Source organism: Xenopus tropicalis, chromosome 3, assembly GCF_000004195.4.
Source record: "Xenopus tropicalis strain Nigerian chromosome 3, UCB_Xtro_10.0, whole genome shotgun sequence".
Classification (NCBI taxonomy): domain Eukaryota; kingdom Metazoa; phylum Chordata; class Amphibia; order Anura; family Pipidae; genus Xenopus; species Xenopus tropicalis.
The window spans coordinates 21,419,778-21,442,522 of NC_030679.2; the positions used below are offsets into that span (position 1 = coordinate 21,419,778).

Genomic DNA, 22,745 nt, shown 5'->3' on the forward strand with positions numbered 1-22,745 from the left:
AGCAAGGGAACTCCACCCAAACAAAACTTAAGCTTTTTGAAAAGTAAACATACTTTCAGACAACTTTGCAATATAAAACAATGAAAAAATATGCAGGCTTTTCATGATTTTTAATGTAATAATATGGTTTGGAACAGTTCCCTAAGCCCCGCCCCCTGTTCCCCTGCTGATCTGGCTGACTACTTTGAGACTCAAATAAAATGTAACAGTAGTCGCTTGTCCTCAGCCTGCCTTCAGCCTGCTTCCTCCCAATCCCACAATAACCTGCACACAGGATGTCAATAAGGAAAGGAACATCACAGTGCAATGCATTGTGGGTTATGAAGATGCTGTCTGTAAACTGTGGAGAAGAACAATTTGTAACATCAATGTTTTAGTCCCTCCTCCCCTGCCAGGATTTCAAATGATACAGAAACATAAAAATTGTATTTATCCATATTTTGTAAAGGAACAGATTACGGTAATGGGTATATTAGGGGTTCCTGTGTTGTGTGGGGCTCTTTATCTAATTTTGGTTCAGAAGCCAGAGTTCCCCTTTAAGGACGTACAAAAAGGGTTAAAAAAAATGTCTCTCCCCCCTTCCCACGACATAGAGCACCTGTGGTGATTATAAAATATGTATGAATGGTGAAATTAGCTATAAAACTGTGTTGGGAGAAGTATATGCTGCAATTACATGAGGTTTCTTTGAAATGACAAAAGAGCCTTTGAAAGGAAACTGATCAAAGATTTTGCACTGGTAAAGTACATCCTAAAGAAGAGAGGCTGAATGCCTGGGCTCAATGCATGCCCCCCTCCAAATGGATAAAGTGCCCTTCTGTAGCTCAGGGGCTCACCCTACGGGGATAGGTGCTGCTGTGTGACATGTAGCATACTGAGTTCTGCAGGAAAGTTACTTGTAGTGCCTTCTTTGTTCTATTGTGTTGTATATGCCCATCAGCTGCTGTTAAAGAGGCAGCATACCTTCTTTTTGTTATTCCTTGAATTAAAACAGACCTGAAACTGAAAGTAAAGTCACATTCTACTTTATTTTCAGTTAAAAATATTTAACTACATTTCTTGATTAAAACATGAGTATTTTCAGCATAAACTCTATTCATTGAACTCATTTTAAAAATGCGGGTATACTGCCCCTTTAAACTTACAGTAGGCAGTTGGAGAGTGGGCAAATGGAAGGCTGGACATTTCTCATAAAAGCTCTGTTTATTGATCCACTGGGGTTTTAACTGAAAGCCATACTATCATCCCACAGTTTCTACTTTATAAATACAGGTATGGGACCTGTTACCCAGATCAGGACCTGGGGTTTTCCGAATAAGGGATATTTCAGTAAGTTGAATCGCCATACTATAAGCGTACTAAAAAATCATTGTAACATTAATAAACTCAATAGGGATGCTTTACCCCCATAAGGATAAATTATATCTTAGGATCAAGTACAAGGTACTGTTTTATTTTATAAAATTAGAATTGATTATAATGGAGTATATGGGAGATGGCCTCCCCGTAGTTTGGAGCTTTCTGGATAATGGGGTTTCAGATAATGGATCCCACACCTGTATTGCTATTTTATTTTAATCCTTGTGAGTCCTTCTCACTGATGCTGGGTAGTTTTCAATTATAAAAAAATGTCCAGTTTTGCAACATCTTACTACATTACCTAATTATAATCACTGCTAATTTGGCTAAGCAATTATATTCCAGCAGTGGTGTTTCAGTAAGGACCAGAACACTGTGCTATAAGTGGTCTTTACTAAAGATACAGGAGAAGGAAATGTTATATACCCCCTGTGATTGAAATCACTTTCCTGAAACCCCCAGCGAAAACTGCACCGGCCTGGGGTAGCTGTGAGGGAGTGATCCTCTTCCTTCTTCTATCATGGCACTGTGCATATGCAGTATAGTGAAAGGCTGAACTTTAACAAGAAAGTCAGCATTTTCACCCTACTACGTATGCACCGGCCCCGGGATTCGGAAGAACAAAAGACAGACAGAAGGGGATCACTGTCTCGCAGCTACCCCGGGTTGGTGCAGTTTTCTGCTAACAGGAGCACCAGCCCAGGGTAAAAGGTAAGTGATTACAATCACTGGGGGGGGGGGGGTACCTAACATTTTGGCACCCCCCAGTGATTTTACCTTTCCTTATCCTAAGGTGCAAATGCAGACTTTTTGTTTGGACCACTGCGTTCCTGTATACACATCATAGAAAGTCAGATCTGTAGAGAAGAACCAGATGGCTACTGGGTTAAATGGACCAGAGTTCAGTGTTTGGCAAGAAATCACTTACCGGAGTCTCATGCTGGCTCTGTCATAGGAATCTTGTTTTATTTTCTAATTTCCCATAATTATCATTTCCTTAGCTGTTTCCTGGTGGTGCATTCTCAATTGTTTCTAATTTAATTTTTAATGACAAAAATAATCTCACAGTTTGCTACTAACCTTGGGCGTCTGCAAGGGATCAGAAAAACATCCCTGGTTCTTTCCCCACATCTGCTGGGTCAGATTAGGATAACAAAGATCGGCACAGAGAGCCACCTGAGTTGCCATATCTACGACATACACAGGGGGCCAATGGCGTGAAGATGCCAGAAGGTCCACATGATCCCGAGGGCTCTCCCCACGAACAATGTACTTAGAGCCACACGCCACCTGTCATTTAAACAGAAGGTATTCAATCTAATGTTGCAAAGTGCTTAACCCTTTTACTGCCAGCCATTTTGGTCAAAGCGGAACTTGTATTGCCAGACAGTTTTTGAACATTTTGCACTGTTTCACTTTAGGGGCCTTTCCTCGGGGGGACTTTTAGTTTACCAAGGAAAACAATATATCGTTTTTTTCAGAACAACCTAAGCTTTCAAAATATGGTAGAATTTTTGTGTAATTCCAATTCTGTAACAAGATATAGGCTTCTAAATGTCTAAAAATGCAAAAAAAATCAAATTTTCCATAATATAATCACACATACTAGAAACAAAAATTATTTTATGCACGAATATACAACTGATTTGGAAAGTCCCATGTCTCCTGAACGTGCCAATACCAAATATATATAGTTTTATGGAGATTTCTCACTTGTATAGGTCAAAAACTCCCAGCAGTACACTACCAAATTCCCAAAGCACTGCTCCAAAAAAACTGCATACTTTGGATTTCAAGGCCAAAATTCCACTAACAGAAGGTTTATCCCAGAAAATTGTACATTTTTGGAAAGAACAGATTCTGGGGAATACAGAATAGGCACAACTGTCTGTCTACTCCAAACTATCAAGTCGCAATGCTTTCCTAAAGTTATTGGTTTTTATCAAAATTTGTGATTTTTTTTAAAAATCGCTTCAAAGCTTCCAGTCTATAGTATCTTATCTCCTACAGGTCATAAAGTAACCAAATAAAACACCCTAAATATGAATGCCTGGGGTCCACTGAACAGTTTGATGCCCAATATGTATAGGTTTACCTAAGTATGTGGCATGTAGGGGCCCCAATGTGAACATACCCCATATGAACTGTCATTTCTGTCATTTCAGCTTCTGCAAAATCAACACATTTACATCATTATATGTGGGATAAAGCTAGTAAAAAGTATGCTCACCCCAGAAAGTCATATATTTTTGGAAAGTACACATTCCCCCGAATCTAAAATGGGTACCCATGTCTTTCTACTCCAAAGTACCAAGCCGCACAGCTTTTCTAAAGTTAGCAATTTTGATGACATTTCCAAAAATCCCCTCAAAGCTTCCACTTTGCAGCATCTTATCTCCCACATTGCATTAGGTACCAAGATAAAACACCCTGAATTTGAACACCAGGGGTCCACTGAACAGTTTGATGCCCAATATGTATAGGTTTACCCAAGTATGTGGCATGTAGGGGCCCGAATGTGAACATACCCCCATATATACTGTCATTTCTGTCATTTCAGCTCCTGCAAAATCAACACATTTACATCATTATATGTGAGATAAAGCTACAAAAAAGTACGCTCATCCCAGAAAGCCATATATTTTTGGAAAGTACACATTCCCCCGAATCTAAAATGGGTACCCATGTCTTTCTACTCCAAAGTACCAAGCCGCACAGCTTTTCTAAAGTTAGCAATTTTGATGACATTTCCAAAAATCCCCTCAAAGCTTCCATTTTGAAGCATCTTATCTCCCACATAGCATTAGGTACCAAGATAAAACACCCTGAATTTGAACGCCAGGGGTCCACTGAACAGTTTGATGCCCAATATGTATAGGTTTACCTAAGTATGTGGCATGTAGGGGCCCCAATGGGAACATACCCCCATATGATCTATCATTTCAGCTCCTGCAAAATCAACACATTTACATCCTTTATGTGGGATAATGCTACAAAAAAGTACATTCACCCCAGAAAGCCATATATTTTTGGAAAATACACATCCCCCCGAATCTATAATGGGTAAATATTTCTTATTGCTACAAAGTACCAAGCTGTAAAGCTTTCCTAAGTTTGCAGATTTATATGACATTTCGAAAATCGCCTAAAAATGTTGCAATTTGTCGCACTTATCTCACACAATTTCTTGCGTACAAAGGCAAGTCACCCCAAATAGGAACACCAGAGGCCTACTGAACAGTTTGATGCCCAATATGCATAGATATACCAAAGTCTGCGGTATGTACTGAACCCTAAATTAAAATAGCGCATAAGGATTTCTCGCCTGCCAGCTCAGCTTTTGCACACAGAGCCCCCTGTCAGTGTATTATGTGCCAAAACTTCCCCTAACTATACAGATCCCCCACAAAACCATATATTTTTGGAAAGTACACATTCTGACAAATCCAACAAGGGTAAAGAGTCCTTTCTACACCAAAGTACCAAGCCGCAAAGCTTTCCTAAAGTTATCGGTTTTTATGACATTTCAGAAATCGCCTAAAAATGTTGCAATTTGCCGCATTTATCTCACACAATTTCTTGCGTACAAAGGCAAGTCACCCCAAATAGGAACACCAGAGGCCTACTGAACAGTTTGATGCCCAATATGCATAGATATACCAAAGTCTGCGGTATTTACTGAACCCTAAATGAAAATAGCGCATAAGGATTTCTCGCCTGCCAGCTCAGCTTTTGCACACAGAGCCCCCTGTCAGTGTATTATGTGCCAAAACTTCCCCTAACTATACAGATCCCCCACAAAACCATATATTTTTGGAAAGTACACATTCTGACAAATCCAACAAGGGTAAAGAGTCCTTTCTACACCAAAGTACCAATCTGCAGAGCTTTCCTAAAGTTATTGGTTTTTATGACATTTCAGAAAATCGCCTAAAAATGTTGCAATTTGTCGCATTTATCTCACACAATTTCTTGCGTACAAAGGCAACTCACCCCAAATAGGAACACCAGAGGCCTACTGAACAGTTTGATGCCCAATATGCATAGATATACCAAAGTCTGCAGTATGTACTGAACCCTAAATGAAAATAGCGCATAAGGATTTCTCGCCTGCCAGCTCAGCTTTTGCACACAGAGCCCCCTGTCAGTGTATTATGTGCCAAAACTTCCCCTAACCATACAGTGACCCCCACAAAACCATATATTTTTGGAAAGTACACATTCTGACAAATCCAACAAGGGTAAAGAGTCCTTTCTACACCAAAGTACCAAGCCGCAAAGCTTTCCTAAAGTTATCGGTTTTTATGACATTTCAGAAAATCGCCTAAAAATGTTGCAATTTGCCGCATTTATCTCACACAATTTCTTGCGTACAAAGGCAAGTCACCCCAAATAGGAACACCAGAGGCCTACTGAACAGTTTGATGCCCAATATGCATAGATATACCAAAGTCTGCGGTATGTACTGAACCCAAAATGAAAATAGCGCATAAGGATTTCTCGCCTGCCAGCTCAGCTTTTGCACACAGAGCCCCCTGTCAGTGTATTATGTGCAGTAACCCCCCCCTAACTATACAGTGACCCCCACAAAACCATATATTTTTGGAAAGTACACATTCTGATGAATTCAAAATAGGTAAAGTTATTTTTGTACACCAAAGTTACACCTGGCAAAGCTACGCTAAAAACAGATTAGGAACACTTACACAGGGATAAAATGTGATAAAACCACAAAAATTGTGCAAATCAGTGAAACAACAAAATAAGTTTCATGACAGTGTAATTAGTGGCCAGAATATCTGATCCAATAGTTACGCTATCAAAATAAACAGTTTTTAGGTAAAAGAAAATAAAAACAAAGTGGTAAAATGAAAAAAAAAAAAAAAAAAAGCAAAACAAAAAAAAAACAAAGTGTTTGTGTATACATGTGTGTACATGTGTAAAAGTTGTGTGATAGTGTGTAAGTGTGTATATGAGTGTAAATAAGTGTATAAAAGTGTGAAAAATGAAAAAATAAAAAATAAAAATAAAAAAATGCTAAAATGTGTGCTGTAAGTGTGTGTAAATGTATGTAAGTGTGTATAAATGTATGTAAATGTGTGTATAAGTGTGTAAAAGTGTGTAAATGCAAGAAAAAAAAAAACTCCTTACCTGTTCCTGAAGACCGATCGCCTCCTTCCTCAGTTGGGCCGGCGCTGGGGGAGAGGGAGGAAGCAGGAAGCAGCAGACGCGATGCGATCGCGTCTGCTGCTTCCTGGAGGGTCCTGCGAGCGATCGGCTCGCAGGACCCTGATGACAGCCCCCCCTGGCACATTGCCCAGGGGGGCTGTCATTGTTAGAAGCCCTCTGCAGCGGCGGCACATGCCGCCGCTGCAGAGAGCAGCGCTTAAACGCCAACGACGTATGAGACACATCGTTGGCGTTTAAGCCCTTTTACTGCCAGCACGTATGCCATACGTGCTTGGCAGTAAAAGAGTTAAAGCAGAGCTAAAGTTCAACAAAGAAGTAGCCTAGAAATGCCAAACATTATGTTTCAGGCTTCAGTGCCAGCCTAAGTAAACTACAGACCTGTAGGATCTATGCCTCTGACAATGTCCCAAGTCTTTTCTGCTGATTCACAGGACACACTCTGGGCTGCTGTCAGTTTTCTGAGCTTAGTGACCAACTCATAATATACATGTAAAGTCAATTCACATTACATGGCAGAAACCAGCGCATTATGCATGAGATTTTTCCAGCAATTCCTTATGCTTGCCAATAGCAGCCCAGAGGACACTGAGCACGTGCAGTGTCACTGACTCTCAAAAGATGGCCTAAAACAATCCAAGGCTGTCATGGATTTTAAAGGCCTGGATTATTACTGTTATAGGGCTGCTAAAGGCTCTGCTGTTGCAGTAAGTTCAGTATGTAAAATACAGCATTTCTAGGCTTCAGATCTCCATTAAGACTAAAGAACAAATTGGCTCATAAAAATAAAATGAGAGAATGCAAGAAATGACAAGCATTATTGCTCCCCTGAAGCAATTAAAAGACATACTCCCACATGGCAGCAAATAAGACAGTTGGCATTTGTGGTGCTTGTCAGGCACATGTTTAAGAAAGAGATCATTAGAAAAGAACCAATAGCAGCTTTAACAAGGATATTATAAAAAGGCACAGTCCCCAGTAAATCTGGAGGTTCCAAGCCTTGTGTTTGCTTGGCACAATCTGTGACTAACTACTTCAGGGGAAAATACTGGTGACTTCATGAATGTGCCTGCTGCATAGGGCAGATTTATGACCATTAACAGATCTGCTTTCACAAACAAAATTTTTTTCTTTGTTTCTTTGTTCCTTTTTGCCGGCATAATAGGCTCAAGATGGTGGAGCATATAGGGTATGGCCACTGTTCTATTGCTCTGCTACTTTGGGTCAACGGGTCAAACAGCCTGTTACTTAGGTTATTTCTCTAAATACTTCTGCAATTTACATTCATTTTCTATTTTTAGCAGTTTCTGCATTTTTAGACTGCTAATACCAGACCTTTGGTTCAATTGAGAATGAGCAACCCTAGGGTTAACGGAGTACAGAAAGTGTATAGACAGTTAGTGTTGCTGTCTATGTACTGTAGAGTTATGAAACAGTTTATAAACTGTGAATATCTCACAAACTGTTTAACATAAAAATAAATCAATTTCAATTGAAAAAGTGCTCAGAGGACTATTCTGAATTATGTTACACCAGTCATTTTTGGGGAGCGGTTAAAATCCCTTTTAAGAAGCTCTTCAATTCATTATCAACTGATGCACTATATGAACTAATCAATATCAGGTACATAGGAATTGTGGGGATCATCTGGCCACCATAGGGTGCCACCATAAGGTGCTAAGCTAAAGAATGAAATGCGTAGTCTGATAAACCGGATGCCAGTGTTCCATCGTGGTTAGAGAGATATTCATTACGGGATGGGAAAAGTGCACAAGAAATAGAAAACTGCATAAAAAGAAATAGCCCAGTTGGCTTTGCACAGTACATGCTGGCTGCATTTCATGAGAATGTAACCTGCTGGCATTAAAGGAGAAGGAAAGGCTAATAAAGAGTTAATCTCAAGCTGCAGGCATACCTACAGTTCTCTCAATAGTGCCCCATAGTCTCCCCATATTTCTCCCGTTCAGATGATCAGATGCTTAACAGGAAGAAAAAACGATGAGCTGGGTAAAGAAGTATCCCATAATGCCTCACTCCTGCACCGAGACCCAGACCAGCTCTTTAGTCAGCGCATGTGCAATTAGATCTGCACAAGCAGGAGCACTCCCCTTCCCACGGACCCTCTGTCACTCCCACTACAAGCGTGCACCTAGGCTCGGGGGGAGGGAATGATGCAAATGCGCAATGTAGTGCGGTGAAGGAAAGGAAGTGGGCATCCCACTTCAAAGATGGCGGCGCCGTTCACTAAAGCGATGCTAAAGTTTTCAATAAGTTAAACTCGGTTATTCTTGCAATAATAGAGCCAAAAGTAAAGTGTTTTTTATTTAACGGTAGTAGGACTATTGAAGGGTATGCTTTATAGATTTTGCCTTTCCTTCTTTTTAGAAAATGCTTTAAGTTCCTTACTGCTTCACTAACTTCTCCTCCAAAAATTATGAAAAATTAAAGAGTCCTTTTCCTTTTGATATGCAGATACAAGACAGTGCTGGTAAAGTAGAGCTAGAAACTAGATTTCCCCTTATTCATACCTGGTGGGGGCACACTTTGTACAGTTTACCCCCCGTGAGATGGGACTGAGGTTGCTTAATCTGTGTTCCATTCTGTACAAACTCAGACAGAGCCAGGAGGGAGTAGCACATGTTATCCTAAAAGAGAGACAATAGAGCACATAGCCATTAGAACCCAGAGACTTTAACTGGACACCCCTGACATTTGGGGGGACAAACAACTATAATGAAATAACCTTTAGTGTTGTCCTCTTTCCATTAATGCATATCAGCCAAATCCACCACACCCTTTGCCTGTACAATTACGCACCTGTTCTCCATTCACAGCCCTCACCTATTTATGACCAGTAGGAGTGTTGCATGGGCAAAATATTTTGAAGACACATTAAGCAAAAGTAAACCTTATTTAGAAAGAGTTTCGATTTTTCATTCAACAGTTATTTTATCGTTTTTCTGTCTGAAGATGCTGCATGGGCAAATGAATAAAACAGAAAATGTTAAGCTATATTGTCATTTAGTTCTCGGGAAATCCATGCTTGTTATTTAATGAAAAGTCTCTTAGTATTTAAAAAGTGCAGCTGTCTGGGAAAAAAAAGGTAAGAAACATTCTACATGTGACATTTAGCTACTGGCTGATCTTCACCAATAGAAAGAGAAATGTCTGTAAAGAAGTGACCTCCAGTTCATTTCCCAGGTTGGCCAATGCATGCACAGATCCTTATACAATCCATGGCATTTTGTGCAGTTATACAGTATGTGGCTCAGCTTTCAATATTAGTCTGATAAATTTGGCCACAGTTTTCATTAAGAGCTTGTTTCAAGTTTTCTTTCACCTCCCATAAGGCTCCTACTCTGTTAGAATCCCAGAAGGGGCATGACCTAGTAGCCCCATGATAATGTGTCAGTGGCCAGTGGAAACTACTGTAGTACACCTATGAATGTGGCATACATGAAAACTGTACTGTAACCTCTTTAATGAGATACCATAAATCTATGCTAGCATAGGTACACACCTGTAATAAGCACAATTCTGCAGAGGGTATAGCGACCCTTTAAAGGAAACATACACACCTCCATGTGAATTAGGAATATATTAAGACTGTATTATTGCTGAATGTTTCAATGTGCAGCACAATACCTGCATATCGATGTTTACACCCATTCTCAAACAGAATAGTTACAGCTACACTCAGCCTTGTTGCCCATTGCATCCCTGTGTCTGCATGCAGTGGCATAACAAGAAAGATCAGACCGCAGGTGGAAGAGCATATTTATTATATCAACTTTTTCTTCCCTTAGATCATGTAGGGACAGGGTAAACGGCCACAGGGACATTAAAAGTCAAAATGTGTTTTTGCATGGGTGGAGGGGGCATGAATTCCTATACACACAGCTTAACCTATAGGCAACACTGTCTGCATATAACCCTATAACAATATATAACAAACAAAATCATCATAGCAAAGGGGACAGTACTGATAATGCTACTGACAATAATGCTCCTGATCCTAGTGCTAAATCCTGTACCTTGGTGTCACTTGGATCCCATGGGATTCCACAAAGTGTCAGCATTTTCTGGAGTTCTGCTGGGCTGTGCTGGTTGAGCTGATCCAGTTTGAGAGACCCTTCCTGGAGCAGCCTCACTAGAGAACTTCCATTCCCTGTAATAAGTTACACAATCAGATTAGTGCATACTATCCTATCCTGGAGGAAATTAAGCAAAAAGGTAGCAGTTGGCAGGACAGCTAGTATGATCTGCCGCCCACAATGGTATGTGGCCTATACTGGAAGTCAGGACAGCAGCCTCCCAATTTGCTGTTATAGTATGATCATAGTTTTATTACTACCATGTGTATTAATTAGCCATAAGATTTAGGCCACAAGGAGTATTTGGATGATGTTCTGAAATGGAAGCAGTGATAGGCAATTTTGAACATATGCCATAGGCCTAATGCCTGAATCACTTAATCTTCATTGCAGAATTGCTTACCTGGTACTTTTTGCACTTCGAGGTTCTTGTAGCTCTCACTGTTAAAAACCACAGGGCCACGCATGAGTGGAGGGAAAAAAGGAGCAATGATGGAAGCATCAAACTTGCTGATGGGGATGCTGGAGGGAAAGGTGGCCTGTTCTAACACTTCATTCTCCAAGGTAGACCAGAAATCGTCCATGTTCACCTCGTTGGAAGTCAGGAATTCTGGCCATGTAAACTAGTTAGAGAAATACCAGACCAAAATCAGATGCAAAACGATTTCAGATGAGTGCTCTTATTTGGCTCCACATACTAACACTTACTGATGTCAATTCTAACCCTCTTGCCTATGAACAATCAGCCCTCTATCTGGCTGTACGGGTTCAGCTATGTAAATGTTATACAGGTATGGAATCCGCTATCCAGAAAACCTTAATATAAAAGACTCCAAATTATGGCACTACTGAGCATTATAAAGGCAAAATTGGACCAATAATTAGGAAATGTTTTCTAAATAAATATTCCCTGATCTATTTTATGAGGATGCAATTATTAAAAAAAAATTAAAGAGGTCAGTCCTACACTACTTTCTTCATTCATAAATAAAATGAAATCAAGTACTGGTTAAAGTAGTTCTGATGCAAGGTTACAGCTTGGATGAAAACCGAAGGTTTACCTCAATGTTTGACAGGGTGAGGGTATTCTCTGCATTTCTTTGCGCTATCTCCACCTTCGGTGCCACCCCACATATTCCACATATCATATCATTAAAATCCCGGACCGTGAGGCACTCAAACGCCCAGTAGCCACAGCAGAGCAGATCGTGCACAGAAGACATCATCTCTGGAGTCAGCATCTTCTCAGGAATTGCTAGAAAAAGTAGCATAGACATTAGCATAGCTCCCCTTCAAAAATGTGATTTGCTGTGTGGATATATTATTATTCTTATATTATACAAGTGACTGGAAAAAAATTTTGGGTGATTGAAAAAGCAGAGGAAATAGCCCAATGCCTCTATGATCCCATTTCTAAACCCTCAGATTGCTATCTGATGGCCCTTAACGGAGAAGGAAAGTCATTTTGTCATTTTACAGCCAACAGATGAGCCACAATAGTATAAGCTACAACACTATATTTATTCTGCAGAATGCTTAACCCTTCCCGAGTTAAGAGCCCTAGAATCTCCCTGTTTGTTTAAGATAGCAGCAGCCATTTTAGGTTGGTCACAGTAGCTTCCGTGCTGCAGCTATAGCTGTCAGTAGCTCAGATTACACCGCACAGTTGAGAGGGGGAGCAAATTGAGATGAGAGGGGGAGCAAGAGAATGGCGGGGAGAGGGAGAGAGATGAACGGACTCCCTGAAGGATTTTTCTGAGAGGAGGAAGTCTGACACTGAAGAACATATGTACACAAAAGGAGAAAAGACATCCTGTGTTTCTTTTGATAGCGGACTCACTACAGCTTATGGCTGTATTTACATAGACCTTTCTTATAAAGCTTACTTTGTTTTTACCTTTTCTTCTCCTTTAAGGCAGCCTTACCAGTGCTCTTATTAAATCCCAAGAAGCGAAAGCAGCACTTTTTCCACATTCAACACAGAGTTCTTAATAGCAGAGGTTATTGTTGGAACTTACTGCATGTGACTTGGGAGCTTCCTCCCAAAGAAACCCACCTGCCTGTTCCTTAACGGATGTAAGGAGGTTAGTGATGAACACTCGGGGATCCTCTCCAAGCTTGATTTGGTTCCGGATGGAAAAAAGAATGTCCAAACTAACAAGGAGTTTATTTCCCACATTGAAGAGGCCTGTGATACAAAAGAATATAATGAGTGCCCAATATCACAGATAAGAAAACAATATAAACACATCTGTGCTGCACAGTTATCTCCTGAACAGTGAACTGCAAGAGGGGACTTTTAAAATAATGGTTTGAGTGATGGTTCCCCTTTATTACACAAAGCTATGGGACTTGTTGTTGGAAAGGCAAATATCACACCAGCACTAATTAGAGAAAATAGACAAAGTGAAACCCCTCCCTACACAGAAAGGCTTGGGTCAGCATGGGGTGCCCTAACACTTAATAATTAAATCCTCAAACAGCGTTTGCTCTGTTTGTCTCATGTTACTTGTGAAAATTTCTCCATAAGTGTCAATAAGCATTTTGTAAAATGTGGAGCAACCTACCGGTAAAGATGTCGTTAAAGCCATGAATGGCCAGACACTCAGGATTTAGACATACTTTGGCTTGAGCCGTTACCATCTGTAGCCTACAGACTGTAAGAAGCCAACAATCCTGGGGCCCGGCTAGGGAGCTGTGAATCACAAGCAAAATACATGTTAGGTTATAGGGCCAGACTATAGAGAAAAGAAGATCAGAGGCAATGCTGGAAGATCCTAGAGGAGCAAAAAATATAGCGCAAAGCCCATCCAGAAATGGTATCTCCTGCCAGTGCAGCATACAATAAGGGCAGAATGTGGGCATTCCCTTGCATGCTGTTCCTGGTAAATCATTTGTGATAAGCACAAAATTAGTGGAACGGCATACAAGATATGCTCCTAAACATTAAGTGTGGAGATCATTTGCACAACCACCAGGTGTAAACATTATGTATATTTAATACTGATGTATTTCAAATATATATTATATACTGTGCCTAGTGATGCCCTTGTCTCTTTATGCATCTACTCTAAAATATAAGGATATTAGTAGTCACCTTGGAGTTCCCTGACCTGGATATAAGTATTTAGCCTGTGGCCACTTCCAGCCTTCTCATATTTTAATTTTTTGTACATTATTATCCACGCAAACACATGGCTGCATTACAGCAAGAAAACAAAACCCAATAAAGCTCTTATTTAAACATATGTATGAAACATAATACAGAAAAGATGCAAAGTAATAGTTATATAATAAGAAACCAAATTTTTATGTAAATATGTATCATAAATGGGTCTTACAATTTATTTCTAATAGTTTGACATTTTTCACCTGCTCATATCAGACATGCAGTTGGATCCACACTGCAGACTTATGCTATAATTCAGCAGCAGGATGAGGTTTCTACTGTACAGAAATGGTTCCTAGACTGAGCGCTGACTCTCTGGAAAGGTACTGTTTAATAAATCTTACTCTTTTTCACCCTTAAATAAGGGGGATCCACACAGCAGGCACTGGTCTGCAGAGAATTCATAGAACCTGGCCCAGGAGGTCTGTTCAATGGTCACTGTGCCATCACTGACATTGGAGAGAACCAGGCAGGAGCTATTCAGTTCTTGGATGATGGCGAATGCTTCCGAAAGCTCACACTCATTTTCTGGGATCTGAACAGTCTTGCGTAACAGTTGGAGAGTCGACTGATGCTGGGTTTCTTTCTGAGCTTGGCTAAGTGGCTTATTTACATTGAGGACACTGGGGGTGTGGACTGGAGATTCCTATAAAAGAAGAAAATAATTATACAATGTAAGGCGATGGTACACATCTGCTGTGCAGAGACCTGGTAGAGGCAGCTATATTATTTTCTTTATTAAAGGGGTTGTTTACCTTAGTTAACTTTTAGCATGATGTAGAGAGTAATATTCTAAAATAATTTGCAATTAGTCTTCATTTTTTATTTATTTTTTTCCATTATTTTACTTTTTGTTCAGCAACTGTCAATTTTAGCAGTTATCTGGTTGCTAGGGTTCACATTACCTTAGCAATCAGGGAGTGGCTTGAATGGGAGATTAGTATATGAATAGGAGAGGACCTGAATTGAAGATAAGAAATAAAGAGTAATGATAACAATGAAATTGAAGGTTTTTTTTTCAGTGACCCCCATTTGAAAGTTGGAAAGAGTCAAAAGAAGGCGGCAAATAACTATAAAAAATAATGAAGACCAAGTGAAAAGTCCTTTAAAGAAGTGATGGAATATTCTAAATGGTGACACATGCAAACTGATCTCTAGTCCTCCTTTGCTATGTGAGGTTTACACACTTAGACAAGAGCCTGGCAATTTACAATTTTTAGGCAAAAATGGGTTATTAGAGCTTTTCTAGCACAAAGGGTACTGCGGCTGCTGGCACAGTGCAAATATGTTGTCTGTGCTAGATATGCACTTAAATAGTATGAAATTAAGTTGTAGATTCCAACGCAAGGATGAACTCACATCTAGCTTGGGGGGCCTCTCATATTTGTCTTTCAAGTTAGACCCACATTTAGGGCAGGTTTTGGGCTTGTGCCTGTTGGTATACATGTAGTTGCAGAAGAGGTTCTTGCATTTCCCCTTGCCTCTTAGTGTAGCTAGCCCCAAGTCCTGTTAAACACAAACAAAAAGAAATACAAAATTGAATGGACTCCTCACCTATCATAATCCATCTGGCCACAGTTGTGAACAAGGATGTTTGAAGACAGCAGAAGCATGTAGCAATATTTCTTGTATAATGTACATTCTTATGATTTTAGGAACAACCATGAAAAACCTTGCATGTGGCATGTCAATTGATGTCATTTTAGGATAAATAATGATCAACTATGGCATCAATAAATATTAGTTTCTATCTGGCCCTTCAGTAATTATAAAACACAAGTGAACAAACAAAAAAAAGACACAGAGTATATATAAATGATCCTGAATAACTATTTTATTTAAGCAATTACAGGTATGGGATCCGTTATCCAGAAAGCTCTGAATTACGGGAAGGCCATCTCACATAGACTCCATTTTAATCAAATAATTCTATTTTTTAAAACTGATTTGCTTTTTCTCTGTAATAATAAAACAGTACCTTGTACTTGATCCCAACTAAGATATAATTACCCCTTATTGGGGGCAGAACTAGTGCTGGGCGGTATACCGGTAAAAACCGATCACCGGTTTTTTTTTTTGAAACCGATATGAATTTTCGACATACCGGTGTGCTGAATACTTCCGGGTGCGCACGTGACGTCAGCGCGCACGTGACGTCAGCGCGCACACTCTACAAAAGCGCCATCGCTAGGACGCATTCAGAGTCGGATACCAATGTGAGCTGTCGGGGGTGCCTGGCCAGTAATTATATTTTATGTGAAGGGGATGGGTGGGGGTGGGTGGGTTATACTTATGTGAAGGGGATGGGGTTGTGTTTGGGGGGGGTGGGATGGGGTGGGGGGTTATATTTATGTGAAGGGGATGGGGGTGTGTTTGGGGTGGGGTGGGTGGGTTATACTTATGTGAAGGGGATGGGGTTGTGTTTGGGGGGGGTGGGATGGGATGGGGTGGGGTGGGGTGGGGGGTTATATTTATGTGAAGGGGATGGGGGGGTGTTTGGGGTGGGGTGGGGGGTGTGTGTGCGGATGGGGGGGTGTTTGGGGTGGGGGGGGTGCGTGCGGATGGGGGGGTGGGGGGGTGCGTGCGGATGGGGGGGTGCGTGCGGATGGGGGGTGGGAGGGCTGCGTGCGGATGGGGGGTGGGGGGGCTGCGTGCGGATGGGGGGTGTTTGGGGTGGCGGGGGGGGGTGCGGGTGGCGGGTGTTTGGGGTGGTCACCTAATCATGCATGGGGAAAAAAAAATACCGTCAAATACCGTGATACCGATATAATTTTGAAAAATACCGTGATATAAATTTTTGGTCATACCGCCCAGCACTAGGCAGAACAGTCCTATTGGGTTTATTTAATGGTTAAATGATTCCCTTTTCTCTGTAATAATAAAACAGTACCTGTACTTGATCCCAACTAAGATATAATTACCCCTTATTGGGGGCAGAACAGCCCTATTGGGTTTATTTAATGGTTAAATGATTCCCTTTTCTCTGTAATAATAAAACAGTACCTGTACTTGATCCCAACTAAGATATAATTACCCCTTATTGGGGGCAGAACAGCCCTATTGGGTTTATTTAATGGTTAAATGATTCCCTTTTCTCTGTAATAATAAAACAGTACCTGTACTTGATCCCAACTAAGATATAATTACCCCTTATTGGGGGCAGAACAGTCCTACTGGGTTTATTTAATGGTTAAATGATTCCCTTTTCTCTGTAATAATAAAACAGTACCTTGTACTTGATCCCAACTAAGATATAATTACCCCTTATTGGGGGCAGAACAGCCCTATTGGGTTTATTTAATGGTTAAATGATTCCCTTTTCTCTGTAATAATAAAACAGTACCTTGTACTTGATCCCAACTAAGATATAATTAATCCTCATTGGAGGCAAAACAATCCTTTTGGGTTTATTTAATGTTTAAATGATTTTTTAATAGATTTAAGCTAAGGAGTTCCAAATTACATAAAGTTCCTTATCCCCAAAACCCCAGGTCCTGAGCATTCTGGATAACAGGTCCAATACCTGTACATGTTAGCGAAATAATAATTGCTGATTTCTCTTAGTATTACTTCTGGTATGAACTAGTATTATGGAGCATTCAGAAAAATATTTACCCAGCTTTAAGCTTCCTCATCAGTCTGTGCCCCATTGGATCTTAGAGTCTAATTTCCCCATTAAACCAGCAGTCAATTAACAAACCAGCATAAGGGCAATGTTATCATCGTTGGCACCACACTACCAGCATATGCTGATTTATTGACAGACCAGAAGCAGTACAATTTATTTGTATTATGCCTCAGAGCAATGCTCTCCAAGTGCAAGTCAGACTTTCCTGTTGGGATCCCGGGGACTAATTGGGTTGGCCCTGTACAGTCTGAACTCTCCATGCCACCATCTGGTGCCCCAACAATCAGTCTCTTTTTTGCCCTTTTCTGGTGCCTCAGTGGATTTTTTGTGGCCAGCTTTCCCAGTAGTGCTGCGGGCATGCAGAAACCAGCGTGCATGTTACTGGGTCGGCTTGTTTGCTGCACACTGATGTTTTCATATCGTGGGAAACCAGGCTACCAAATGCAGGTAGTTCTGTATTTAATGAACTAATGCAAAACAGCAGGTCCCGACTGGGCTTCAAAATCGGCCCTGGCATTTCAAGTTCACAGAGGCCGAAACAGCCCCCCACCCAATAAATAGTGACTGTCTATGGCACCTTACAGCAGCCCCTCTGGCATTTTCCAAAATCCACAGAGAGGTAAACAGCTTCAGTCGGCCATACACGCACCGATGATATAGTCTGAAACCTCGTATCATACGATATACAGTGCGCATATGGCGGCTTAACGAGGCAATAGGCTGCAGATATCGATCAACTCGTCGTTCGGACAGGTTAAAAGATTTGACGCCCAAGCAAAATCTACGTTCAAGGCTGAATCAAGGCTGAAGCAGAAGGGGGTAGAAATTTTATTGTTTCTGTCTCCATATCTGACGATTCAGCCCTGAACGTGGAGAGTGGGAACGACCTTTGGTGGCACAAAAGATCAGAATTGCTACGTGTATGCCCATCTTTAGTGTGGCAAAACCCTCCATCTTCCACTAAGCCCAGACTCCAGCTATTATACAGAACAATGTCTACAGGCAAACACCGTAGGTATGATACGTGCTGGTAAGATAAGAGCTACTGGAAAGTCCATTTGCATGTGTTTTTTTATACACTGCAAATAATAAATGTCCAACTTCAAGATATTACTAAATGTCACTATACACAAACCCCATTCATTTCTTGGAGGCACTAGAGCGTTAACTAGGTAAGAATGATGTGCAACTTTATATGTATAACAGGCTGATTCTTTCTTATACCACATAACTGACAGGTGGATTAGATAATAAGTTTAAGTAAGATTAAGTAAATACTTGCTACAGAAAGCACCTCTCCCTGTAGGGTAATAACTACTCAAATGCAGGGCAACTCCTGATACGTCCGCAGTGGGTACCAGGCATTGTGGCTGCTTCTATTAGCAGCAATTATTTTGTGCCATAGACATCAAAGAACAAAATAACAGCCCCTTTTATTAAAGCAGAGTATAATTCGATTTAAACCTTCAAAGCTTATGCCAAAGAAACTAAAACAATAAATACAAATGAATGTGCATAATTGAATTTAACTGTTGCTATTAGCCTAATGACTGTGTTAAAATCAGACTAATCCTTTCATTACTCCACAAGACCATCCGCAAACATTTCTCTTACTAACCTGCTTTAGGCGCTGAATAAGTTCTAATGCATATTTAATTTAAAATGCCATGTTCTGTGCATAACACAATCCTTTTGATATCCAAAAGGCATATTTTTGCTCTGCTGATTCTCATAATGAAAAATTCCATTTTGTTATATGAAACTAATTATGCCAAAGCTTAATACAACACCCAGCCTCATACCTGTTGACCCTACAGATCAGAAACAAGAGGTTGGGTTCCTGTCTGCACTAAATATTCACATTCATGGCCTAAATGCTTCTGTTAACGGAGCCCCTGACTCAAACAAACAGATCTTAACTTAAAGAAGGGTTGATGCAACCCTTGTCATGCCAAGATCTGCTACACTGGCACACTGGATTTTCAGTTTAAACAGACCAACTGGAAACCAATGAGACTCAAAGAAAACTATAACCCCAAACAATGTAGGTCTCTATAAAAATACAGTGGCTTGCAAAAGTATTCAGCCCCCTTGAACTTTTCCACATTTTGTCACATTACAGCCACAAACATGAATCAATTTTATTGGAATTCCACATGAAAGACCAATACAAAGTGGTGTACACATGAGAAGTGGAACGAAAATCATACATGATTCCAAACATTTTTTACAAATAAATAACTGCAGTGGGGTGTGCGTAATTATTCAGCCCCCTGAGTCAATACTTTGTAGAAGCACCTTTTGCTGCAATTACAGCTGCCAGGCTTTTAGGGTATGTCTCTACCAGCTTTGCACATCTACAGACTGAAATCCTTGCCCATTCTTCTTTGCAAAACAGCTCCAGCTCAGTCAGATTAGACAGCGTTTGTGAACAGCAGTTTTCAGATCTTGCCACAGATTCTCCATTGGATTTAGATCTGGACTTTGACTGGGCCATTCTAACACATGGATATGTTTTGTTTTAAACCATTCCATTGTTGCCCTGACTTTATGTTTAGGGTCGTTGTCCTGCTGGAAGGTGAACCTCTGCCCCAGTCTCAAGTCTTTTGCAGACTCCAAGAGGTTTTCTTCCAAGATTGCCCTGTATTTGGCTCCATCCATCTTCCCATCAACTCTGAGCAGCTTCCCTGTCCCTGCTGAAGAGAAGCACCCCCAGAGCATGATGCTGACCCCCCATATGTGACAGTGGGGATGGTGTGTTCAGAGTGATGTGCAGTGTTAGTTTTCCGCCACACATAGCGTTTTGCATTTTGGCCAAAAAGTTCCATTTTGGTCTCATCTGACCAGAGCACCTTCTTCCACATGTTTGCTGTGTCCCCCACATGGCTTGTGGCAAACTGCAAACGGGACTTCTTATGGTTTTCTGTTAACAATGGCTTTCTTCTTGCCACTCCATAAAGGCCAACTTTGTGCAGTGCACGACTAATAGTTGTCCTATGGACAGATTCCCCCACCTGAGCTGTAGATCCCTGCAGCTCGTCCAGAGTCACCATGGGCCTCTTGGCTGCATTTCTGATCAGCGCTCTCCTTGTTCGGCCTGTGAGTTTAGGTGGACGGCCTTGTCTTGGTAGGTTTACAGTTGTGCCATTCTCCTTCCATTTCTGAATGATCGCTTGAACAGTGCTCCGTGGGATGTTCAAGGCTTTGGAAATCTTTTTGTAGCCTAAGCCTGCTTTAAATTTCTCAATAACTTTATCCCTGACCTGTCTGGTGTGTTCTTTGGACTTCATGGTGTTGTTGCTCCCAATATTCTCTTAGACAACCTCTGAGGCCGTCACAGAGCAGCTGTATTTGTACTGACATTAGATTACACACAGGTGCACTCTATTTAGTCATTAGCACTCATCAGGCAATGTCTATGGGCAACTGACTGCACTCAGACCAAAGGGGGCTGAATAATTAAGCACACCCCACTTTGCAGTTATTTATTTGTAAAAAATGTTTGGAATCATGTATGATTTTCATTCCACTTCTCACGTGTACACCACTTTGTATTGGTCTTTCACGTGGAATTCCAATAAAATTGATTCATGCTACCTAACTCCAGTCAGGTTAGCACGGATATATCACAATGGGAACGATTGATGTTTCAGGGGATGCTCGGCCCCGGGGACCATGGGACATATATGGTGGCACTGTCCCAAAGCAGTTAGATACTGGGCAAGAGTCTATAACCTGATCTTTTCAGTGCTACATCTAAACTTACGCAAAAACCCATACGAAGCTTTAATGGGAATGCCCTCAGCCACTGTCCCAAAAGTCAAACAAAAACTCTTGAACTGTATGTTCCTTGCAGCCAGACAAACAATAGCGAAGTCCTGGAAGGCCCCATCTATTAATTTTACACTGCTTAAAAACAAAGTAGATTGGATCTTTATCAATGAAAAGCTATCGAGCGTCGCTAACGATAAATTTAACTCATTTCAACTAGTTTGGAAACCCTGGATAACCTATAGGTTTCAGGATCAGTTACCCCCCCCACCTCCTCACGATATGAGTAGATACAGCAACAATAATTAAACCAGTGACCAATTCACATGGGATACTATATCTCCACTACCCAGTTACTAAGTTACTATGTTATTATGTTTTTCCATGCTATTTTGTTTTTATTCCGCTTCCCTTTTTCTTTTTCTTTCACAATCACTAATCTATGGTTATAAAGATATGGCTATGCATAACCCAGACTAACTTTACAGGTATATAGCATATTTTAAGAAACTTGACTGCAGCTTCCAAAGCATAATAAAAGAAACATTGCTGAGGGAACTGGAGAAAGTAAAGCTAATGGGGCGTGCCCCTGTAAGAAGCATAATGCAAGACCAAAACGGTAAACAAATGTATGATTGTAATGATTTTATATTATATAAATAAAGATGTAACTTTTCTGTAATGGATACGGTTTATGTATGCTATGGAAATTTCTAAAAAATAAAAATATTAAAAAAAAAATTGATTCATGTTTGTAGCTGTAATGTGACAAAATGTGGAAAAGTTCAAGGGGCCGAATACTTTTGCAAGCCACTGTATATTGCATAAACAAGCTCATATGTAAAACCCTGCTTAATCTAAATAAACCATCTTCATAAAAATATACTTTTCAGTAGTATGTGCCATATTAAGAATCAAGGGCCACCCCCTGGGATCACAGGATTCACAGTGCACACAAACAAGCAAAGACACACATACATGCTAGGCCCCATCAGCCAATTAATGGGAAGAGTTCTGCCTTTTACTCCCACACTACTTCCTGTTACAGTTATAGCTGCATTATTTCCTGTCAGCTGATCTCCGAGGGAGCACACAGCCCATCACATAATGGTGGCTGAAGGGATAGGATGTAAAAGGGTAATATTTACTGATATATATATATATATATATATATATATATATATATATTCCAGTTTGGCAAGATTCTTAAATAGGCCACTTCACATAATATAAACTATCTGTTGGTTATGTAATCATTCTGGGGGGTATGGTTTTCTTTTAAATGTTGCCATCTTTTAACAAAAACTATACCGGCCCTTATGTGAGGGGGCAGGCAGTGATAAAATGGAAGGGGCAGTGATGTCACAGGGCAGAGTTGACATCAAGGGGGAGGAGTCGGCCCATTAATAGGGCAGATCAAAGGTAACGATTAAGTATTACACATATACCGTGTAATGTGTAATACTGGCCCCTGCCCTAGGTGGCATTCCTAATGGGAGTGGAGGATAATTTATTCAAACGGCCCACACCTGCACTA

At 40.6% G+C, this 22,745-nt stretch overlaps 1 protein-coding gene across 3 annotated transcripts in view; it reads right to left on the reverse strand.

Moving 5' to 3' along the window:
* hmgxb3 (HMG-box containing 3) overlaps positions 1–22,745 on the reverse strand; it is a 50,783-nt gene that overhangs the window by 5,317 nt on the left and 22,721 nt on the right. For all 3 annotated transcript variants that reach the window (XM_012958614.3, XM_012958613.3, NM_001127168.1), the window contains 9 exon segments: positions 15,169–15,315; positions 14,154–14,455; positions 13,208–13,335; positions 12,697–12,828; positions 11,702–11,895; positions 11,044–11,263; positions 10,581–10,714; positions 9,075–9,191; positions 2,440–2,649 (listed from right to left, as the gene is read on the reverse strand). In XM_012958614.3, coding sequence (XP_012814068.2) covers positions 2,440–2,649; positions 9,075–9,191; positions 10,581–10,714; positions 11,044–11,263; positions 11,702–11,895; positions 12,697–12,828; positions 13,208–13,335; positions 14,154–14,455; positions 15,169–15,315 — 1,584 coding nt within the window.